The 18,302-nt window shown below is 47.6% G+C and overlaps 1 protein-coding gene across 1 annotated transcript; it reads left to right on the top strand.

Moving 5' to 3' along the window:
* Positions 1–25: 25 nt before the first annotated feature.
* LOC106553375 (uncharacterized) lies at positions 26–14,452 on the top strand. The gene is made up of 4 exons (XM_087711396.1): positions 26–785; positions 3,053–3,875; positions 8,123–8,249; positions 12,647–14,452. Exons 1-4 carry the CDS (start codon positions 211–213, stop codon positions 13,732–13,734), a joined length of 2,613 nt encoding a protein of 870 aa, XP_087567522.1. The 5' UTR covers positions 26–210; the 3' UTR covers positions 13,735–14,452.
* The last annotated feature ends 3,850 nt before the right edge of the window (positions 14,453–18,302 follow it).

Here is an 18,302-nt window from a genome sequence, read left to right as displayed (position 1 = left end):
TTCATTCCTCCTTCGCCCTGCGCAAGGGCCTGACCAGCGAGATGCGACGAATCGGACAGGGGCTTCCCCCGAAGGGCGGCCGCGCTTCTGCGCAGGCGCAAGCCCCGGAGCCCTATAAGTGACTTGCCGAGTCTCCGCCCGTCCCCCCCCCGTGTTGGCGAGTTGGTCGGTCCCGCCGAACGTCTCCGACTCGGCCTCCGGGCCGCAACCATGTCTTCGGCGGGGGTGGAGAAGCGGAAGCGGGTGAACCTGAGCGTGAAGCAGAAGCTGGAGCTGATCGAGAAGCTGGAGTCCGGCTGGTCGGTGGCGCGGGCGTGCGAGGAGTACGGCGTGAAGAAGCAGACGGTGTCGGACATCCGCAAAGCCAAGGAGAAGCTGAAGAGGTTCGTGCTGATGTGCGACGTCGACTCGACCGGCGGCGCGGCGGAGATCGGCTCCCGGAAGCACATGAAGATGTCCCAGGAGGCTTCCCTGGAAGAGGCCGTGCTCCGGTGGTACGTGGAGCAGCGGGCCGGAGGAGCCAAGGTGCGCCGGGTCGACCTCAAAGCGGCCGCCAACGCCATCGCCGCCGACACCAAGCTCAACTTCAAGGCCAGCGACGGCTGGATCTGGCGCTTCTACAAGCGCCACGGCATCGACCACAAGCGAGCCTGCGCCGGGGAGGCCAACGCCGCCTCCGCCCCCGCCGCTGCCGAGGAAGAAGAGGAGGAGGAGGAGGAGGACGAGGAGGAGATGGCGCCGCTGGGCAGCGGCTTCTACAAGCGCTACCTCATGTCGCAGATCAGGTGGGGTGGTCGCCGCCTGGCTGGACCTCCAAGGCAGCGCTCCAACCCTCCCCACCACACACAAAAAACAGCCCTTAGGCTTACAATATATCACAGAAGTGAGCACACACACACACACACACACACACACACACAAACCACACACACCTAGCATTTGGCAAATATTTTAAGTACTGTATTTTTCGGAGCATAAGATGCGCCAAGATTTTGAAGAGGCAAATAAATAAATAAAGGTTTTGTACTCTGCAGACCTCCCGAAAACGGCCCGTTTTTCACGAAAACCGGCCCGTTTTTTGTCAAAAAGGTGTGAATAGCCTTTAGGAGGCTTATAGAGTGCTCCTGGGGGCTGGGGGGGGCAAAAATGAGTGAAAAACGCCCCGTTTTTCACTCATTTCTGCCTTCCCCAGCCCCCAGGAGCACTCTATAAGTCTCCTAAAGGCTATGCATAGCCATTTCTGCAAAGAGGGCAGGGTTTTAGGAGGCAAAAAAATGCTGTATTCAGTGTATAAGACGCACCCAGATTTTCACCCTCTTTTCTGAGGGGAAAAAGTTGCGTCTTATACTCCGAAAAATATGGTATATCTTTTCCTGTGACAACACTGAAGAAAGGACACTTGGCTACAATGTAAAGCAGTGAGTATACAGCTTGTATAACACTGTAAATGTGCTGTCCCCTCAAAATAATGCAACACGCAGCCATTAATGTCTAAACTGCTGGCAAGATGGACTGAAATATGTATGAAAATGTGAGGGGGTGTGCTCACTTCTGTGATATACTGTATCTTTACAGTGCTTTTACAGCGGTCTCTTAAGCGGTTTACAGAGTCAGCCTATTGGCCCCCAACAATATGGGTCCTCATTTTACACACCTCGGAAGGAGGGAAGGCTGAGTCAACCTTGAGCTGACTGTCAACTCCTGACAGTCAGCAGAATTAGACTGCAATGCTGCATTCTAACCATTGCGCCACCAGGGCTCGTCAATGGAATAGCAATAGTATTTACACTTCTATACTGCTCCACAGTGCTTTTACAGCCCTCTGTAAGCGGTTTACAAAGTCAGCCTATTGCCCTACAACAATCTGGGTCCTCATTTTACCGACCTTGGAAGGAGGGAAGGCTGAGTCAACCCTGAGCCTAGTGAGGATCGAACCGCTGGCAGTCGGCAGAGTTAGCCTGCAATACTGCATTATAACCGCTGCACCACCACGGCTCCTAGCAGTCCAAATCTCACCAACCCTATACAAATGGCCAAGATAGCAATAGCACTTAGACTTGTATACCGCTCCACAGTGCTTTTACAGCCCTCTCTAAGTGGTTTACAAAGTCAGCCTATTGCCTCAAAACAATCTGGGTCCTCATTTTACCCACCTTGGAAGGAGGGAAGGCTGAGTCAACTTTGACCCTGGTGAGATTTGAACTGCCAAATTTCAGGCAGCCAGTGATCAGCAGAAGTAGCCTGCAGTACTGCATTCTAATCACTGGTCAATATGGGGATGCTGTAACCGCCATTGAGCCGCTTTTTTTCCAGGGCTGTTGTAGCTTTGAACGGTCACTAAAGGAACTGTCGTTAAGTCGAGGACTGCCTCTGGTTTAGCTTGGAAAGCCATTTAGCCCCGGGTCTATGACAATTAGCCGCAGTCAACTTACCATGGCCAGTTCGCCGAAAGACAACTCGGTGTGGGACAAGAGTTGCACGAATATCAAAAGAAATGGTGGAATAGAATTGTTAAAGAAAGGATGCAAAAGAAGGGACAGAAGGAACTGTGAATGGCGAAAATTAAAATAATTCTTATTTATTTTCAGTCGTTAAAATGGAACTGTTAAATTGCCCCACGGTGAGTTGGCTGTGCAAGTTGGCTGTGATGAATTTGGCTGCGGTAAGTTAGTCCCTGCAAGAGGACAATTGCGGCTTGAACCTCAGATCTGGAAGTGTGTTTGTGTGTGTGCGCACGCACACACACAAACCCATCCTCATTTCCTAGATCACAACTGAATTTCCAACTTCTGCAGTGGAAGGGCATCCCTTAAAGTAACAGTTGTGTTACTAACTTAACAACTGCAGTGATTCACTTAAAAACTGTGGTAAAAAAAGTCGTAAAATGGGGCAAAAACCTACATAACAAGTATCTCACTTAGCAAGATAGGTTTTGGGCTCGATCGTGATCGTAAGTCGAGGACTAACCTGTATCAGCCTCTTTATAACTCTCTTCAAACGATATTAGGTTCCTTAAGCTTGGTCCGCTAAATCTGATTTTTGAACATTCTAGATCCAAGAGCAAAGAGGCAGTGAAGAAAGCCACGAAAGAGAGAAATTGTGCAGATGCCCACAAGTGGAAGGGAGGACTGGAAAATCCCACCGATCCAGTTCAGCCTCCCTATATTTCGGAACCAAAATTAGAAGAAACGGATCTAGGAAAACTCCCCTGTGAAATTCAGCCTCCGTCCCTTCCTGAGCTGCCTGGATGGGGGGCATCACAAAAAGGTACAGGAGAGCCGTTCCGCGGGATGGAAGAACGCTGGGAAGCCCAGTGGCAGCAGTTCCTCAGGACCTTGCAACCCGCCCACAGAGGAGGAGACAACCCAGGTTTTTCAGAGGCTTCTCCTTGGGAAGACACCAAGGCCTTTCTAGCATCCTTTGAGCAAGTTGCCCAAGCCTGTCAGTGGCCCTCAGATCAGTGGGTGGCCCATCTTTTGCCAGCGCTGAGTGGAGAAGCCGAAGAGGTCTTCCGGAGTCTGGAAGCCAGAGATCGGGAGGACTATGGGAAAGTTAAGGCCGCGATCTTGCGAGGGGAAGCCCTGAAAATGGAGGTGCAGCGCCAGCATTTTCGGCAGTTCAGCTGCCAGGAGGTGGGAGACCCCCGAAGGATCTATAGCCAACTCCAGGAGCTTTGTCTCCAGTGGCTGAAGCCGGAGAGACACACCAAGGAACAGATTCTGGAGCTGCTGATTCTGGAGCAGTTCCTGGCTAGTCTCCCATCGGACCTCCAGAGTTGGATCCGAGCAGGAGGAGCAGAGACGTGTTCCCAGGCGGTGGCTCTGGTGGAGGACTTCCTGAGGAGCCAGCAGGAGGTCAAATCAGAGTCCTATGAGGTATGGTTTAAAGATTACAACCCCAGCTTTTTGTGTTACTGAACCAGGGGTGGGTTTCTCGCCCCGTTCCAACCGGTTCGGTTGGAACGAGGCCGGCGGCGTCCTCGCACATGCGTGCGGCATCCTCGCGCACGTGTGCGGCGTCCTTGCGCACGCGTGCGGTGTCCTCACGCACGCATGTGTACTAGCGTCTGTGCGATGCTCCAGCTGCTCCTGGAGGATCGCGCAGGCGCTGTATGCGTCCTGCGCATGCGTGGAAGCGCAGAATTCGTCAAAACCGGGTAAGGAGCGGGTGCGCGCAGGCGCGGGTGGGCCCTTCGCCGTTCCCGGAAGTTACTTACTTCCGGGTTCGGTGACCAACCGGTTCGCAGGGACTGCCGCGAACCGGTTGAAACCCACCCCTGCACTGAACGTGAATTAGGGTTGCTAGACACACCCACAATTCTTCACTTGAAAATTGGCTGCATTGTAATATAACTCTGAGTGAGGGTGAAGCATTTTGGATTACCGTATTTTTCGGAGTATAAGACGCTCCGAAGTATAAGACGCACCTAGCTTTTGGGAAGGAAAACAACGGGGGGAAAATCTGCCTCTGCCAGCAATTTGCCTCCTTGCAACCAACAGCAAACAGTACAGACAATATACATTGTTCGTAGTGTTACATTTCAGGCTATACTTGTACAGATGCTGTTAAAATATTGATGTGCTTTCTGGAAGTATACATTATTCTCTGCTATTTAAAAGAAGATACAATAGCACTGGACCTCTTCAGATCAAGCATTTATTTTAAAAAGCTGCTTCATTTTGTTAAGCTGTCTAGAACAACAATAAAGCAGTCTTTAAAAAATAAGTCTAATAATTTGAACATTCTATAGGCATTTATAGTTATTGACTTACCTCCTTGCAGCAAACAGCCTGATTAGCACAAGAAAAAAAAATCTGCCTCTGCCTTCCAGCAATTTTCCTCCTGGAGCAAGTTTCACTTTCAGTTTAAGCACCCTCCCCAATCATCAGCTGTTTCAGGCTGCAGGGATTGCTTATAGCCTATTGCAGCCTACGCAAGCCACATTTTGCTGCAAGGAGGTAGATTGCTGGAAGGCAGCGCCCAAAGGGTTGGGGACGGTGGGTAGGGCTACATTCAGTGTACAAGCCACACCCAAATTTTCACCCTCTTTTAGCAATTTGCCTCCTGTAGTGAACAGCAAGTTTCACTTTCAATTTCAGCATGGACCTCCCGATCATCAGCTGTTTCAGGCTACAGGGATTGCTTATAGCCTATTGCAGCCTCTGCAAAGCCCCATTTTCTCAGTTTGCTGCAAGGAGGTAAATTGGTGGGAGGCAGAGGCCAAAGGGTTGGGGCCGGTGGGTGGGTGGGGCTACATTCTGTGTATATGACGCACCCAAATTTTCACCGTCTTTTAGCGGGGGGGGGGGAAGGTGTGTCTTGTACTCCAAAAAATACGGTAGCTGAATTTCATTCCGTGCAAAACATCACCGAGTGTGAGGGAGACGTGTGGGCTTTTAAAAAAATTAATAATTAAAATAAGACCACAGCCGAGCCCAAAATTGAGTTTTGTTCCATTTTACAACTTTTCTTGCCATAGTTGTGACAATCCCTGCGGTTGTTAACTTAGTAGCATAAACATTAGGCAATTCTGGTTTCCCCATTGACTTTGGTGGTCAGAAGGACGCAAAAGGTGATCCCATGAGCCGCGGTGGCACAGTGGTTAGAGTGCAGTGCTGCAGGCTACTTCAGCTGAACTGCTAGCTGCAGTTCGGCAGTTCAAATCTCACCGGCTCCAGGTTGACTCATCCTCCCATCCTTCCGAGGTCGGTAAAACGAGGACCCATATTGTTGGGGTCAATATGCTGACTTTGTAAACCGCTTAGAGAGGGCTGTGAAAGCACTGTGAAGCGGGATATAAGTCCAAGTGCTATTGCTATGACCCCGGGCTCTCGCAACCATAAACACAAGTGAGTTGTCAAGCGTCGGGATTATGATCACATGGCCACAGAGATCCTGCAACAGTTGTGAGTGTGAAAAACAATCCCGGATCATTTTTTTCCAGTCCTGTTGTAACTTCGAACAGTCATTGAATGAAAGATTGTAAGTCAAGGACTACCTACTTATTAAGGCACTGGTTGGTAATGCAAAACAATAGCAACAAACATTTGGAAGGGACAAAATTGACAAGTTTCAGGTCAGGATGGCTACCTCCTTAGGATCTATGACAATTCACCTCAGCCAACTCGCGGTGAGAAAAGAGTTACGCTAATATTGAAGGAATAGTGGAATACAATCGTTAAAGATTGGATGCCAAAGCGGGGACAAAACGAAATGTGGATGACAAACATGAAAATATTTTTAAAATTATTTTAAATAATTAAATTGAATTGTTGGATTGTCCCACAGCGAGTTGTCCCATGGCGAGTTAGCCATGGTGAATTGTCAACCTACTTTCCAAAGCACTTGAAGGCCAGACAAGGAATAATGGGTGGAAACTGAACAAGGAGAGATTCAACCTAGAAATAGGGTTTCCTGCCTAGGCAGGGGGTTGGACTAGAAGACCTCCAAGGTCCCTTCCAACTCTGCTATTGTATTGTATTGTAAATACACTATCTAATAAAATGAAATTCAATGGTGAAAAGAATAAGGTTGTACATTTAGGCAAGAAAAACAAAATGTACAGGTACAGTATAGGTGGTACCTTGCTCAATAGTAGTAACTGTGAAAGGGATCTTGGAGTCCTAGTGGACAATCATTTAAATATGAGCCAGCCGTGTGCAGCAGCTGCCAAAAAAGCCAACACAGTTCTAGGCTGCATAAACAGAGGGATAGAATCAAGATCACGTGAAGTGTGAATACCACTTTATAATGCCTTGGTAAGGCCACACTTGGAATACTGCATTCAGTTTTGGTCGTCACGATGTAGAAAAGATGTGGAGACTCTAGAAAGAGTGCAGAGAAGAGCAACAAAGATGATTAGGGGACTGGAGACTAAAACATATGAAGAACGGTTGCAGGAACTGGGTATGTCTAGTTTAAGAGAAAGAAGGATTAGGGAAGACATGATAGCAGTGTTCCAATATCTCAGGGGTTGCCACAAAGAAGAGGGAGTCAAACTATTCTCCAAGGCACCTGAGGGTAGAACAAGAAGCAATGGGTGGAAACTAATCAAGGAGAGAAGCAACTTAGAACTGAGGAGTAATTTCCTGACAGTTAGAACAATTGATCAGCGGAATAACTTGCCTCCAGAAGTTGTGAATGCCCCAACACTGGAAGTCTTTAAGAAGATGTTGGATAGCCATTTGTCTGAAATGGTATAGGGTGTCCTGCCTAGGCAGGGGGTTGGACTAGAAGACCTCCAAGGTCCCTTCCAACTCTGCTATTGTATTGTATTGTAAATAAGGAGACATTTTCTGACAGTGGGCGCAATAGCAATAGCAATAGCAATAAGACTTATATACCGCTTCATAGGGCTTTCAGCCCTCTCTAAGTGGTTTACAGAGTCAGCATATCACCCCCACAGTCTGGGTCCTCATTTCACCCACCTCGGAAGGATGGAAGGCTGAGTCAACCTTGAGCCGGTGAGATTTGAACCGCTGAACTACAGATAGCAGTCAGCTGAAGTGGCCTGCAGTACTGCACTCTAACCACTGCGCCACCTCGGCTCAATCAACCAACGGAACAGAAGTTGCCTTCGGAAGTTGTGGGTGCTGGCTGCTTTCAAGAACAGACTGGATTGCCACCTGTCAGAAATGGTGTAGTGTCCTGCTTGAGCATGCGGTTGGACTAGATGACCTACAAGGTCCCTTCCAACTCGGTTACTCTATTTCATGGGTTGGCAACCTTAAATACTCTTAAGAGTCATTTGGACCCGTTTCCCACAGAAAAGTAAACACCGGGAGCCGCAAAACCGTTCCCATGCCTGACTATTTCCTAAGCACCCACAAAACTAGCATATGTATTTGAATTAAACGTTCTGCTTCCTTCTGAAACTTTTCTCTTCTTGGATTTATCCATGGTTGGCCTACTGGGGGTTGAAAAGCTCAATAAACCGTGTGTCGCATATTGGCGGTTGTGACACATATTTTGCACAACGGAGCCGCAGCAGAGGGATGAAAGAGCCACATGCGGCTCCAGAGCCACGAGTTACTGCTCTATTCTAACTTTGAACTGTTGCTGAATGAAGGATTGTAAATCAAGGGCTATCTGTATCCCTAAATCAGATTCTGGACTGTTGCAGGGCCCAGGGCTGATCCAGGAGGTGGCTGTGAGTTTTCTCACCCCTGAGCAGACGCCATTAATTCCCGCAGAGAGGCAGCTCGTTTGCAAGATCAAGCAAGAGGAGGAGGATGGGGGCAATTCAGAAGGTAAGATAAATGTGTTAGACTAGCACACAAACTCGGATCGCTTGCCAGGATATATGCACACGACAGGACCCAAAAATGTATCCAAAGAAGTTATGAAGCTTTGTTTATTTTAGGAATGGTGGGTACAGCACAGATTAGTAACAGAACGGAAACAGAATTGAAAAGAGCCCATGAGAAACCAGTATTAAGGGGATGGAAGACATTTTTTTGTTGTAACTTGGAACAAGCTGTTGTAAGTCAAGGACTACCTGTGTAAGTTACTCTCATTTAGATTTAATTCCTAGCTTTCTTCCAGGGCCTCATGCAGTGGTAGGATTCAATTTTTTTTACTACCGATTTTGTAGGTGTGGCTTGGTTGGTGTGGCGTGGCTTGGTGGGCATGGCAGGAGAAGGATACTTTAAAGTCTCCCTCGGAGAGGAGAAGATGAGAGGAAGGGGAAGTAGAGAAGAGAAGGACGACAGAGGGAAGAAAGGAGGTAGGGAGGAGGAGGAGGAGAGACGGAGAAGAAAGTGATGGATAAGGTACAAATGTAGTTTATGGAGAGCAGAAGAGCCAATAATTGTTTTTGGGAGTTGATGGTAAGACAAATTGATGTAAACATTTAATAATATAATATGATGTTGGTTATGTAATAATATTGTTCTGCCCCCCCCTCCGTCCGGTAATGAACGCAGACACAGGCTTAGCTGTTTGCCACTCTTTATTCACAGCAATTATAATCCTGTTGGCTGAAAGCCCACACATGACTCACTGGCAAGAAGTTGTCAGCAACCCAGGCTCCAACAGACACGGGAACACAAGGCAGACCAGACAAGGAGTTCTCTAGATTAGTACGAACGGTTGTGTCCTGCAAAAGGACTTCTCCCAAAGTCTCTTCTTATATACTCTCTTGGGAGGGGCCAAGCCACAATCACCTGGGCTTGATTATCTCTTATGAGTCTGTCTCCGTAACTGCTGCCTCTGTTTCTTCGCCCTTCGTTGCCTGGCGTCAGGGACAAACTCCCTTTGATCTTCCCCACTGCTCCATGCCTGGTGGCCAACCAGCCTCTCTGGTCCCTGCTCTGAGTCTGAACCCTGCCCAGGGTCCTCCACATCTTCCATAGCCGACTCATAGGGGTCCTCGCTGTTGGAATCCATAATATAAAAAAACTATATATAAAATCTCCCTCCCCACTCCAGGGGAAGGTTACTGTAAAATCCCCATTTCCTCCCGATCAGCTGGGACTCGGGAGGCAGAGAGTAGATGGGAGCAGGGCTAGTCATGTGGCATTTACCAGTTCTGCGAACTACTCAAAATTCCAGCTACCGGTTCTCCAGAACTGGTCAGAACCTGCTGAATGCCACCTCTGAACAGTTCATTTAGTGACCATTTGAAGTCACAACAATACTGGAGAAAAAAAATGACCATTTTTCACACAACCTTCAGCATCCTCCCGATCGTGTGATCAAAATTCGGATGCTTGGCAACTGGTTCATACTTACACCTGTTGCTGTGGCCCAAGATCATGGGATCCCCTTTTGCAACCTTTTGAGAAGCAGAATCCACGGGGAAGCCAGCTTCACTTAACAACCATCTTACTAACATATCAGCTGCAGTGACTCACTTAACAATTATAGCCTCAAAGGTTAAAAAATGGGGCAAAACTAAGTTGACACATGTCTCACTTAACAACAGAAATTTTGGGCTGAATTATGGGTCGTAAATCAAGGATTCCCTATAATCTAGGTCAGTAAAGATGAATTCCAGGATTTCTTGTGGAGTCTCTTTTCCTGATCTGCCTTACCTCAAAGGGCTCACATATAGTAAATCTGATCTCAGGGGTTGCCACAAAGAAGAGGAAGTCAAACTATTCTCCAAAGCACCTGAGGGTAGAACAAGAAGCAATGGGTGGAAACTAATCAAGGAGAGAAGCATCTTAGAATTAAGGAGAAGTTTCCTGGCAGTTAGAACAATTAATCAGTGGAACAGCTTGCCTCCAGAAGTTGTGAATGCCCCAACGCTGGAAGTCTTTAAGAAGATGTTGGATAGCCATTTGTCTGAAATGGTATAGGGTTTCCTGCCTAGGCAGTGGGTTGGACTAGAAGACCTCCAAGGTCCCTTCCAACTCTGCTATCGTATTGTATTGTATTGATGTACATATTGCCTGGGGAACAGTGGCTGTTGAGTGTCTATGGAGGTTCTCAATCATCCAGGTCATGGCTGTCCCAAAGGAGCTTTTTCAGGAGGAAATTGGACTTTCTGGTTTTTCTTTCAATATGTTTCACTTCTCATCCAAGAAGCTTCATCTGTCTCCAGTCTACAGCACTGTCCTTTCAACTGTACCAAGATGGCTCCCTACCCCTTTGCACTACTCAGGTGACCCTGAGGGAACAGATAAACCTCCCCATGGCCTCAAGGACTCTCTAAAAGAATGCAGATGACCAGCTGTCTGCAAGGAGTCTAAATTATCTTTCCATTCCCCACCATCCAGTCAGGGCTGAAGAAGCTTCTTGGATGAGAAGGAAAATGTCTTCAAAGAAAAACAAGAAAGTCCATTTACCTCTTGAAAAAGCACCTTTGGGAGTGACTGTTTGAGTGCCCTAGTAACGCAGTGAACAATGTAGAAACAAATCAATAAATAGCATTTCCTAAGATCAGACTCTGAGCATTGATTTGCAGATGATACATTAGTGGTGGGATTCATCTCCCAGGGGGAATGAGTGCCTATCGAGATGAGGTGGACTGGTTGCTTTCATGATGTGGAGACAATAACTTGGTCCTTAACACCAATAAGACCAAGGACATTATAGTGGACTGTTGTGGCCCAGCAGGAGCTGTTGGAGCTGCAAACACACTCTGCCAGCGAGGGGCCTTATGAGTCGGCTCTGGAAGAGGTGGAGGACCCTGGACAGGGTTCCGACTCCGAGCAGGGCGCAGAGAGGCTGGTTGGACACCAGGAGGCGTCTGAGGCATGGAGCAGCGGTAAGAGCCGAAGGCAGTGTGCTCCAGATGTCATGCCTTGGAGTAGTGACGAGACAAGGGAGGTGGTCCTGGATGGAGATCGACGGAGAGAACAGCTACACAGTTACAAAAGATAATTGGACCCAGGTGATTGTAATTAGGCTCCTCTCAAGATTGTATTTAAGGAGAGACTGGGAGGAGTCTGGTTTTGCAGGATCCAACTTCATTCGTAACGCTGGAGAAGCTGTTATCTGTCTCTGTCGAAGTCTGAGTTGCTGCCAAGGTTCTTATCTGTTTGTTCGGCTTGGCTTTCAGCCACCGAGGTTTATGTTTCCTGCTAATAAAGTGCTGTGAAATTCCAGTTAAGCTTGTCTCGGCATTCGTTACTGGACGGAGGAGGGGGGCCGAACAGTGGACTATAGAAGGAATAGATCAGACATCCAGCCCTTTCTTTTCAACGGAGTCCGAGTGGAGCAAGTGGCCAGTTTTAGGTTTCTGGGTGTTATCATAAAAGAAACCCTCACCTGGGGCATTCACATTGCAGCACTGGTCAAAGGGGCCCAGCAGAGATTATACTACCTGAGACTTCTCAGGAAACAACAACTGAACGAAAATAGCAATAGCAATAGCAGTAGACTTATATACCGCTTCATAGGGCTTTCAGCCCTCTCTAAGCGGTTTACAGAGAGTCAGCATATTGCCCCCAACAATCTGGGTCCTCATTTTACCCACCTCGGAAGGATGGAAGGCTGAGTCAACCCTGAGCCGGTGGGATTTGAACCGCTGAACTGCTGATCTAGCAGTAGCCTGCAGTGCTGCATTTAACCACTGCGCCACCTTGGCTCTAGGTGGCGCAGTGGTTAAATGCTGGTGACCTTCTACTGCTGCGCCATAGAGAATATTTTAACTTACTGCACCTGTGTTTGGTTTGCCACTTGCACAGTGGCAAATAGGACAGCCCTCCAGAGGGTTAACCTCATTGCCCAGAGGATAATTGGTTGCCCACTCCCCTCCTTGGAAGAGCTTTACAGCTCCCTCTGCCTTAAGAAAGTTCAAAACCTTCTTAAAGATCCATCTCATCCCCAACACTTTTTTTTGAACTATTACCATCTGGCAGATGGTACAGGATAATAAAAACAAGGACAAAGAAGCTGAAAAATAGCTTCTATCCCAGGGCAGTAACTAGATTGGATTCTATGGTATAGCGCAATATTAATGCAGTATCGGGTTTTCAATTTCAACTATGTAGCATGTGAAGGATGTATGTGTGTTTGTGTTTTTATTTTTACAGTTATAATGTACACTGAAGATGGCATTTAACTTCGTTGTACGATGTGCACTGACAACTAAAACCAAACTGATCCAGCAGCTCAGCCAGTGAGGGTAGGTCGATTGTTGATCTGAAAATCAGGTCCTTGGCTCTCTTGAGTAACTTCTTTTTCCATTCTCTTCCAGCCGCTGCCGAGTGGATCGCAGAGTTGAAAGAGGGGGACAAGACCGAGTCCGTGAAGCTCCAGGGGACTCCTTGGGACAGTCTCCCCAAGCCCCAGGAGGACGGGGACACCTCAGTGAGCCGCGATGCTGTTTCGAAGCAGAAGAGAGAAGATGGCTCAAGCCAGCCCATGGTTGAAATCTTTCCTCTGGCAGGAGAGGAGAGAAACCTAAGCCCGCCGGCGATCAAGAAACGATATCGGATTCGAGGGAAGAAGACCTGCTCCGTCTGCAGCAAGACCTTCAGCCGGAGTACGGTGCTGGCCGCGCACCAGAGGACCCACACGGGCGAGAAGCCGTTCACGTGCCAGAACTGCGGGAAGTGCTTCAGCTTCAAATCGGCCCTGGTGGTGCACGAGAGGACCCACACGGGCGAGAGACCCTATTCGTGCGATCGGTGCGGGAAGAGCTTCACCGTCAGCTGGGTCCTCACCAGGCACTACCGAGTCCATGCTAAGAAAGACCAGATGGGGTGCTTGGAGTGCGGGAAGAGCTTCGCCCAAAAGTCTCAGCTGCTCAGCCACCAGAAAGTCCACGTCGCGGAGAAGCCCTTCCGATGGGCCCAGCCCGGGGAAGCCTTTGGCGGTTGCGCCGTTGCCATTAAGAGGCAGGACGTTTCCTGCTCCAGGGAGGCAAAGCCCTTCAGATGCCCGGATTGTGAAAAGTCCTTCAACACATCCTCCCAATTGGACAGGCATCACCGGGTGCACACGGGGGAGAGGCCCTTCACTTGCTCCGAGTGCGGGAAGAGCTTCCGGCAGTGGCAGATTCTGATGGTGCACAAGAGGATTCACACGGGCGAGAAGCCCTTCAAGTGCGCCATCTGCGGGAAATGCTTTTCTAACCAGGCCAGCCACATCCGGCATCGGAAAGTCCACACGGGGGACAGGCCGCACCTCTGCGCCATCTGCGGAAAACGGTTCCCACATCAGGCGCTTCTAGTGAAGCACCAGAAAATCCACGCCCGGGAAGCCTTAAACAGTCACAAGGTGGTGGTGGAGGAGAAAGAGGAGGAGGACGAGGAGGAGGAACGAGCGAAAGAAATTCCATAAAAGGAGAATGGAGTGGTCTGGTTTGGGAAATTGGGACCGTGGGCATCCTTTCCTAACTCCGTGGCCTCCAGATATGTGGAACCACTGGCCCCTTTGGGTAGAAATGTCAAGGATTGTACTGGATCTCTGAAAATACTCAGTTCAGGAAGGTGTGACCTTGTAAATCTGCCATGTGTGCCCATACAGGCCCCTGAGAAGCACTTGGTAGGCTCCAGTTTTTAACGCCTGCCCAGCACTTGTGTAGGAGAAGCACCCATCGCCTCACTGGGACGTCCCAGAGCCCTCCGGGTGTTTGTATCTCGGAGCTCAGGTTGGGTGGGTTCTCAGTTGGGTGACGTGGGATGATTGAATGTCTGGGAAGTTGATAGTCTCAGGGGTTTGGGATCTTTAAGCTATACGCTGCAGCGACTCAATGAAGCACTTGATACCCTGTTTCCCTGAAAATAAGTCCTCCCCAGATAATAAGCCCAATCGGGCTTTTGGTTTGGTTTGGTTGGTTTGGTTTATTAGATTTATGTGCCGCCCTTCTCCCAAGGACTCAGGGCAGCGTACAACATGAAAAAAAACACATAATACAAAAGTAAAAAAAAAATGAAATAGAATATCCCAAACAAACCCAATTAGAATTGACAATAACATTTTTTAAAAAAATGAATTAAAATTAACAGTGATCAACAATTTGTTTTGTTTTGTTCAGGCCAGGCTGGCTTGTTGGGAAAGCCAATGTCGGCTGGCAACTACAAGGAGGAGGGCCTTCTCAGCAGTAGCCCCGACCCTTTGGAACGAGCTCCCCGTGGAGATTCGTACCCTCTCCACCGTCCAAGCCTTCCGCATAGCCTTGAAGAACTGGCTCGCCCGTCAGGCCTGGGGATAAGGACCGCCACCCCGCCCGAATGATGAATGAATGTTGTTTACTATTTTATTATATGTTGTCGTCTTTAATATTGTATTCTCCCCCCCTCCCTGGTTTTTCTGTGAGCCGCCCTGAGTCCCCTCAGGGAAAAGGGCGGCATACAAATGTTAATAAAACCAAACCAAAACCAAAACCAAGCCAACTTTTTAGGGTGCGTCGGAAGGACCTGAGGTTGGGGATTATACGAAGCTCCGGGGCAGCTCATTCCAGAGGGAAGGCGCTCCCACAGAGAAGGCTCTCCCCCTGGGGGTCGCTAGCCAACACTGTCTGGCCGACAGCACCCTGAGGAAGCCAACTCTGTGGGATCGCACTGGACGATGAGAGGCTACCAGTGGCAGTAGGTGGTCTCGCAGGTATCGTGGGCCTAAGCCATGGAGCGCTTTAAAGGTCATAATTAGTACCTTGAATCGCACCAGGAAGACAACCGGCAACCAGTGCGGGCCGCCTAAAAAGGGTGTAACATGGGAGCACCTAGGTATCCCCATGATAACCCGCGCAGCCGCATTCTGGACCAGTTGAAGCCTCCGGGTGCTCTTCAAGGGCAGCCCCATGTAGAGAGCGTTACAGTAGTCTAGGCGAGAGCGCATGCACTAAAATAAGCCCTCCCCCGGAAATAAGCCCTCCCTGAAAATATTGCAACACAGCAGCAGCCATGAGGTGACCACGCTTGCCACCTCTTGCACCTCAAAAATAATAAGACTTCCCCGAAAATCAGGCCAAGCACTTATTTCAGGGGTCAAAAGAAAATAAAACCCAGTCTTATTTTCGGGGAAACATGGAGTCTATGTAACAGTTGCATTTTTATTGCCTAAATACGCTGTTTCTCGACCTTGGCAAGTTTAAGCGAACTGACTGACTGGGGAATTCTGGGAGTTGAAGTCCACCTATCGTAAAACTCGTCACAATTGGGAAACAACTGGCCTCACACTATGGGTGGGCATAACATAAGAAACATGTTTTGCTTGGTGTTGGAATTTGGAAGTGTGGGGTTGAACCACCTTGGACAGACTGCGATTGGGAAAATAACATTTGGAACTGGGCCTGTTCAGGTTTTGGCTGACACAAAATCCAGAGGTGTTTTCGAGAGCTGAGTAGCACAACACTCAAGCCCTACTCACCTGTCTTCTTCCCACCCAGGCACTTGTGTCCCAAGTAGGGAAACAAAGGTGCTGGGAAGATGGGAGGTGAGCCGATAGGACCACACCCAATCAAGACTTAAGGGTTATTGGCAATGGCAGCTCTTCATCCTGCCCTTCATTTTTCCTTCTTTTCCTTATCCCCCCCCCCCCCTTTAGTGGCCGTCACCACAACCAACATTTTTGATTTTTCTCCATAGTCCCTGCCAACACATCTCTGCCTAGAATGCACTTATGCCAATTTGGACCCGGATCCGAAATCGTGCAGTAAAGAGTCATGCGCAGGATGTTTAGTGCACCCCTTAATAGCGAACTTTTGCTGTCTTAGAAAGCTAAGAGTGGCTCGATCTGTTTAGTACTTGGGTGGGAGACCACAAGGAAATCTCAGGGCTGCAGGCCATACTAGGATCTAAAAAAATTTAAGAATTCCAGAAGGCAGGAGTAGTAAATCATGTGGATATTAGTGCCAAGCAAAATAAGCGGACACATCTGTGAAATGAACAAGAGCTGAGCTCAATTTTATGTTTGTATGGTCTAAAATAGTACATAGTTTAGAAATGGGAGCAGATGGGAGGAAAAAAACCTCAGAAAATATTTTTTTCCCTCCAATTTCATTGTGTTTTTCAATGCATTTTGCTTTAGTGAGACTTCTTACTCTGAAGGCTGTTGTTGTTCCCTCAGAATAACCACATTGAGAAGATTGTGTGTGTGATAGAAACTAATTAAAAGAAAATTAGAAGTATTGTCAGACTGTGAAGTTCATTTTCTTCTTTCCTCATTGTTGCTTTTCTCTTCACATAGCCTCAAAAGACTCTCTCAGAGAAGCTGAGGTCTTCCATTGACTGGAATCGCACATTCAGTCGTTGGCCAATTTTTCAGAGATGGCGGTGTTCAGGCAAGAACAACGATATGCTGGGATCTTTTAGAGAGAGAGTGGAAAGGACATTGAAGACCAAGGCTCTCTATGGCAGTGTGGGGACCGATGACCCCTTTATGACTTGTGGACTTCAAGTCCCAGAATTCCTGAGCCAGCCATGGGAATTGAAGTCCACAAGTCATAAAGGGGCCATCAGTCCCCATGCCGGCTTAGGAATCCTGGGAATTGAAGTCCACAAGTCATAAAGGAGCCATCGGTTCCCATGCTGGCTCAAGAATTCTGGAAGTTGAAGTCCACAAGTCATAAAGGAGCCATCATTCCCCATGCCGGCTCAGGAATCCTGGGAGTTGAAGTCCACAAGTCATAAAGGGGCCATCGTTCCTCCACCTCGGTTCTGTGATGAGGTAGTAGACAGCAATATTTTCTAGTTTAAAGATTTGTACCTCTGCTCCCAATATACAGGTAGCCCTCATCTTATGACCCCAATTGAGCCCAACATTTCTGTTGCTAAGTGAAACATTTGTTAAATGAATTCACCTCATTTTACAACCTTTATTGCCACCGTTGCTAAGTGAATCATTGCCATTTTTAAGTTACTGTCACGGTTATTGAGTGAGCCTGGTTTCCCCATTGACTTTGTAAGACAGTCACAAAAGGTTATCATATGGCCCTGAGACAATCAAACTTTGTTGTTGTTAGTTGTGAATTCATGTCAGACTCATTACGACCCAATGGACAACATTCCTCCAGGCCTTCCTGTCCTTTTCCATCTCCTGGAGTCCATTTAAGCTCAGGCCTACTGCTTTGGTGTCCTCATCCAGCCACCACCTTCTTTGTCATCCCCTTCTTCTTTTGCCCTCAATCTTTCTCAGCATGAGGCTCTTCCCCAGTGAGTCCTTCCTTCTCATTAGGTGGCCAAAGTATTTGAGTCTCATCTTCAGGATCTGGCCTTCTTCTAAAGAGCAGTTAGAGTGGATCTCCTCTAGGACAGACTGGTTTGATCGCTTTGCAGTTCAAGGGACTCTCAGGAGTCTTCTCCAGCACCATATTTCGAATTTACTGATACATGTATAAAGTAGAGAGAATAGAATAGAATAGAATATTGGAATGAAGAATAGATTAGAAGGGAATATGTAGAGAGAATAGAATAGAATATTGGAATGAGGACTAGGATAGAATAGAATATTGGAATAAATAGAATAGAATATGTAGAGAGATAGAATAGAATATTGGAATGAATAGAGTATTGGAATGAAGACTAGAATAGAATATTGGAATAAAGAATAGAATAGAATATTGGAATGAAGACTAGAATAGAATATGTAGAGAGAATAGAATAGAATATTGGAATAAACAATATAATAGAATATGTAAATAGAATAGAATATTGGAATGAAGAGTGGAATAGAATATTGAAATGAAGAATAGAATATGTAGAGAATGGAATAGAATAGAATATTGGAATGAAGCATAGAATGGAATACAGTAGAGTATTGGAATGAAGACTAGAATAGAACTTTAATGTCACTTTAAATGTCTTTAAAGAAAAGAAGAAGAAAGTCTAATCTTTTTAAAAAAGCACTTTCGGGATAGGCGTGGCTGAAATTTCTCCTTCGCTCGTCTGGTTGAAAGCAACGCTTGC

The sequence above is a fragment of the Thamnophis sirtalis genome, unplaced genomic scaffold (assembly GCF_051295495.1).
Source record: "Thamnophis sirtalis isolate CommonGarterSnake01/CBP01778 unplaced genomic scaffold, rThaSir2_p1.2 scaffold_3, whole genome shotgun sequence".
NCBI classification, from domain to species: domain Eukaryota; kingdom Metazoa; phylum Chordata; class Lepidosauria; order Squamata; family Natricidae; genus Thamnophis; species Thamnophis sirtalis.
This window is presented reverse-complemented; position numbering and strand designations above follow the sequence as displayed.

Excerpts from the sequence above, each read along its gene's own strand:
- LOC106553375 (XM_087711396.1), top strand. The coding sequence starts at position 211 with ATGTCTTCGGCGGGGGTGGAGAAGCGGAAGCGGGTGAACCTGAGCGTG. Across the intron at positions 786-3,052 it reads TACCTCATGTCGCAGATCAG|ATCCAAGAGCAAAGAGGCAG; the intron begins GTGGGGTGGTCG and ends TGAACATTCTAG. Across the intron at positions 8,250-12,646 it reads GGATGGGGGCAATTCAGAAG|CCGCTGCCGAGTGGATCGCA; the intron begins GTAAGATAAATG and ends ATTCTCTTCCAG.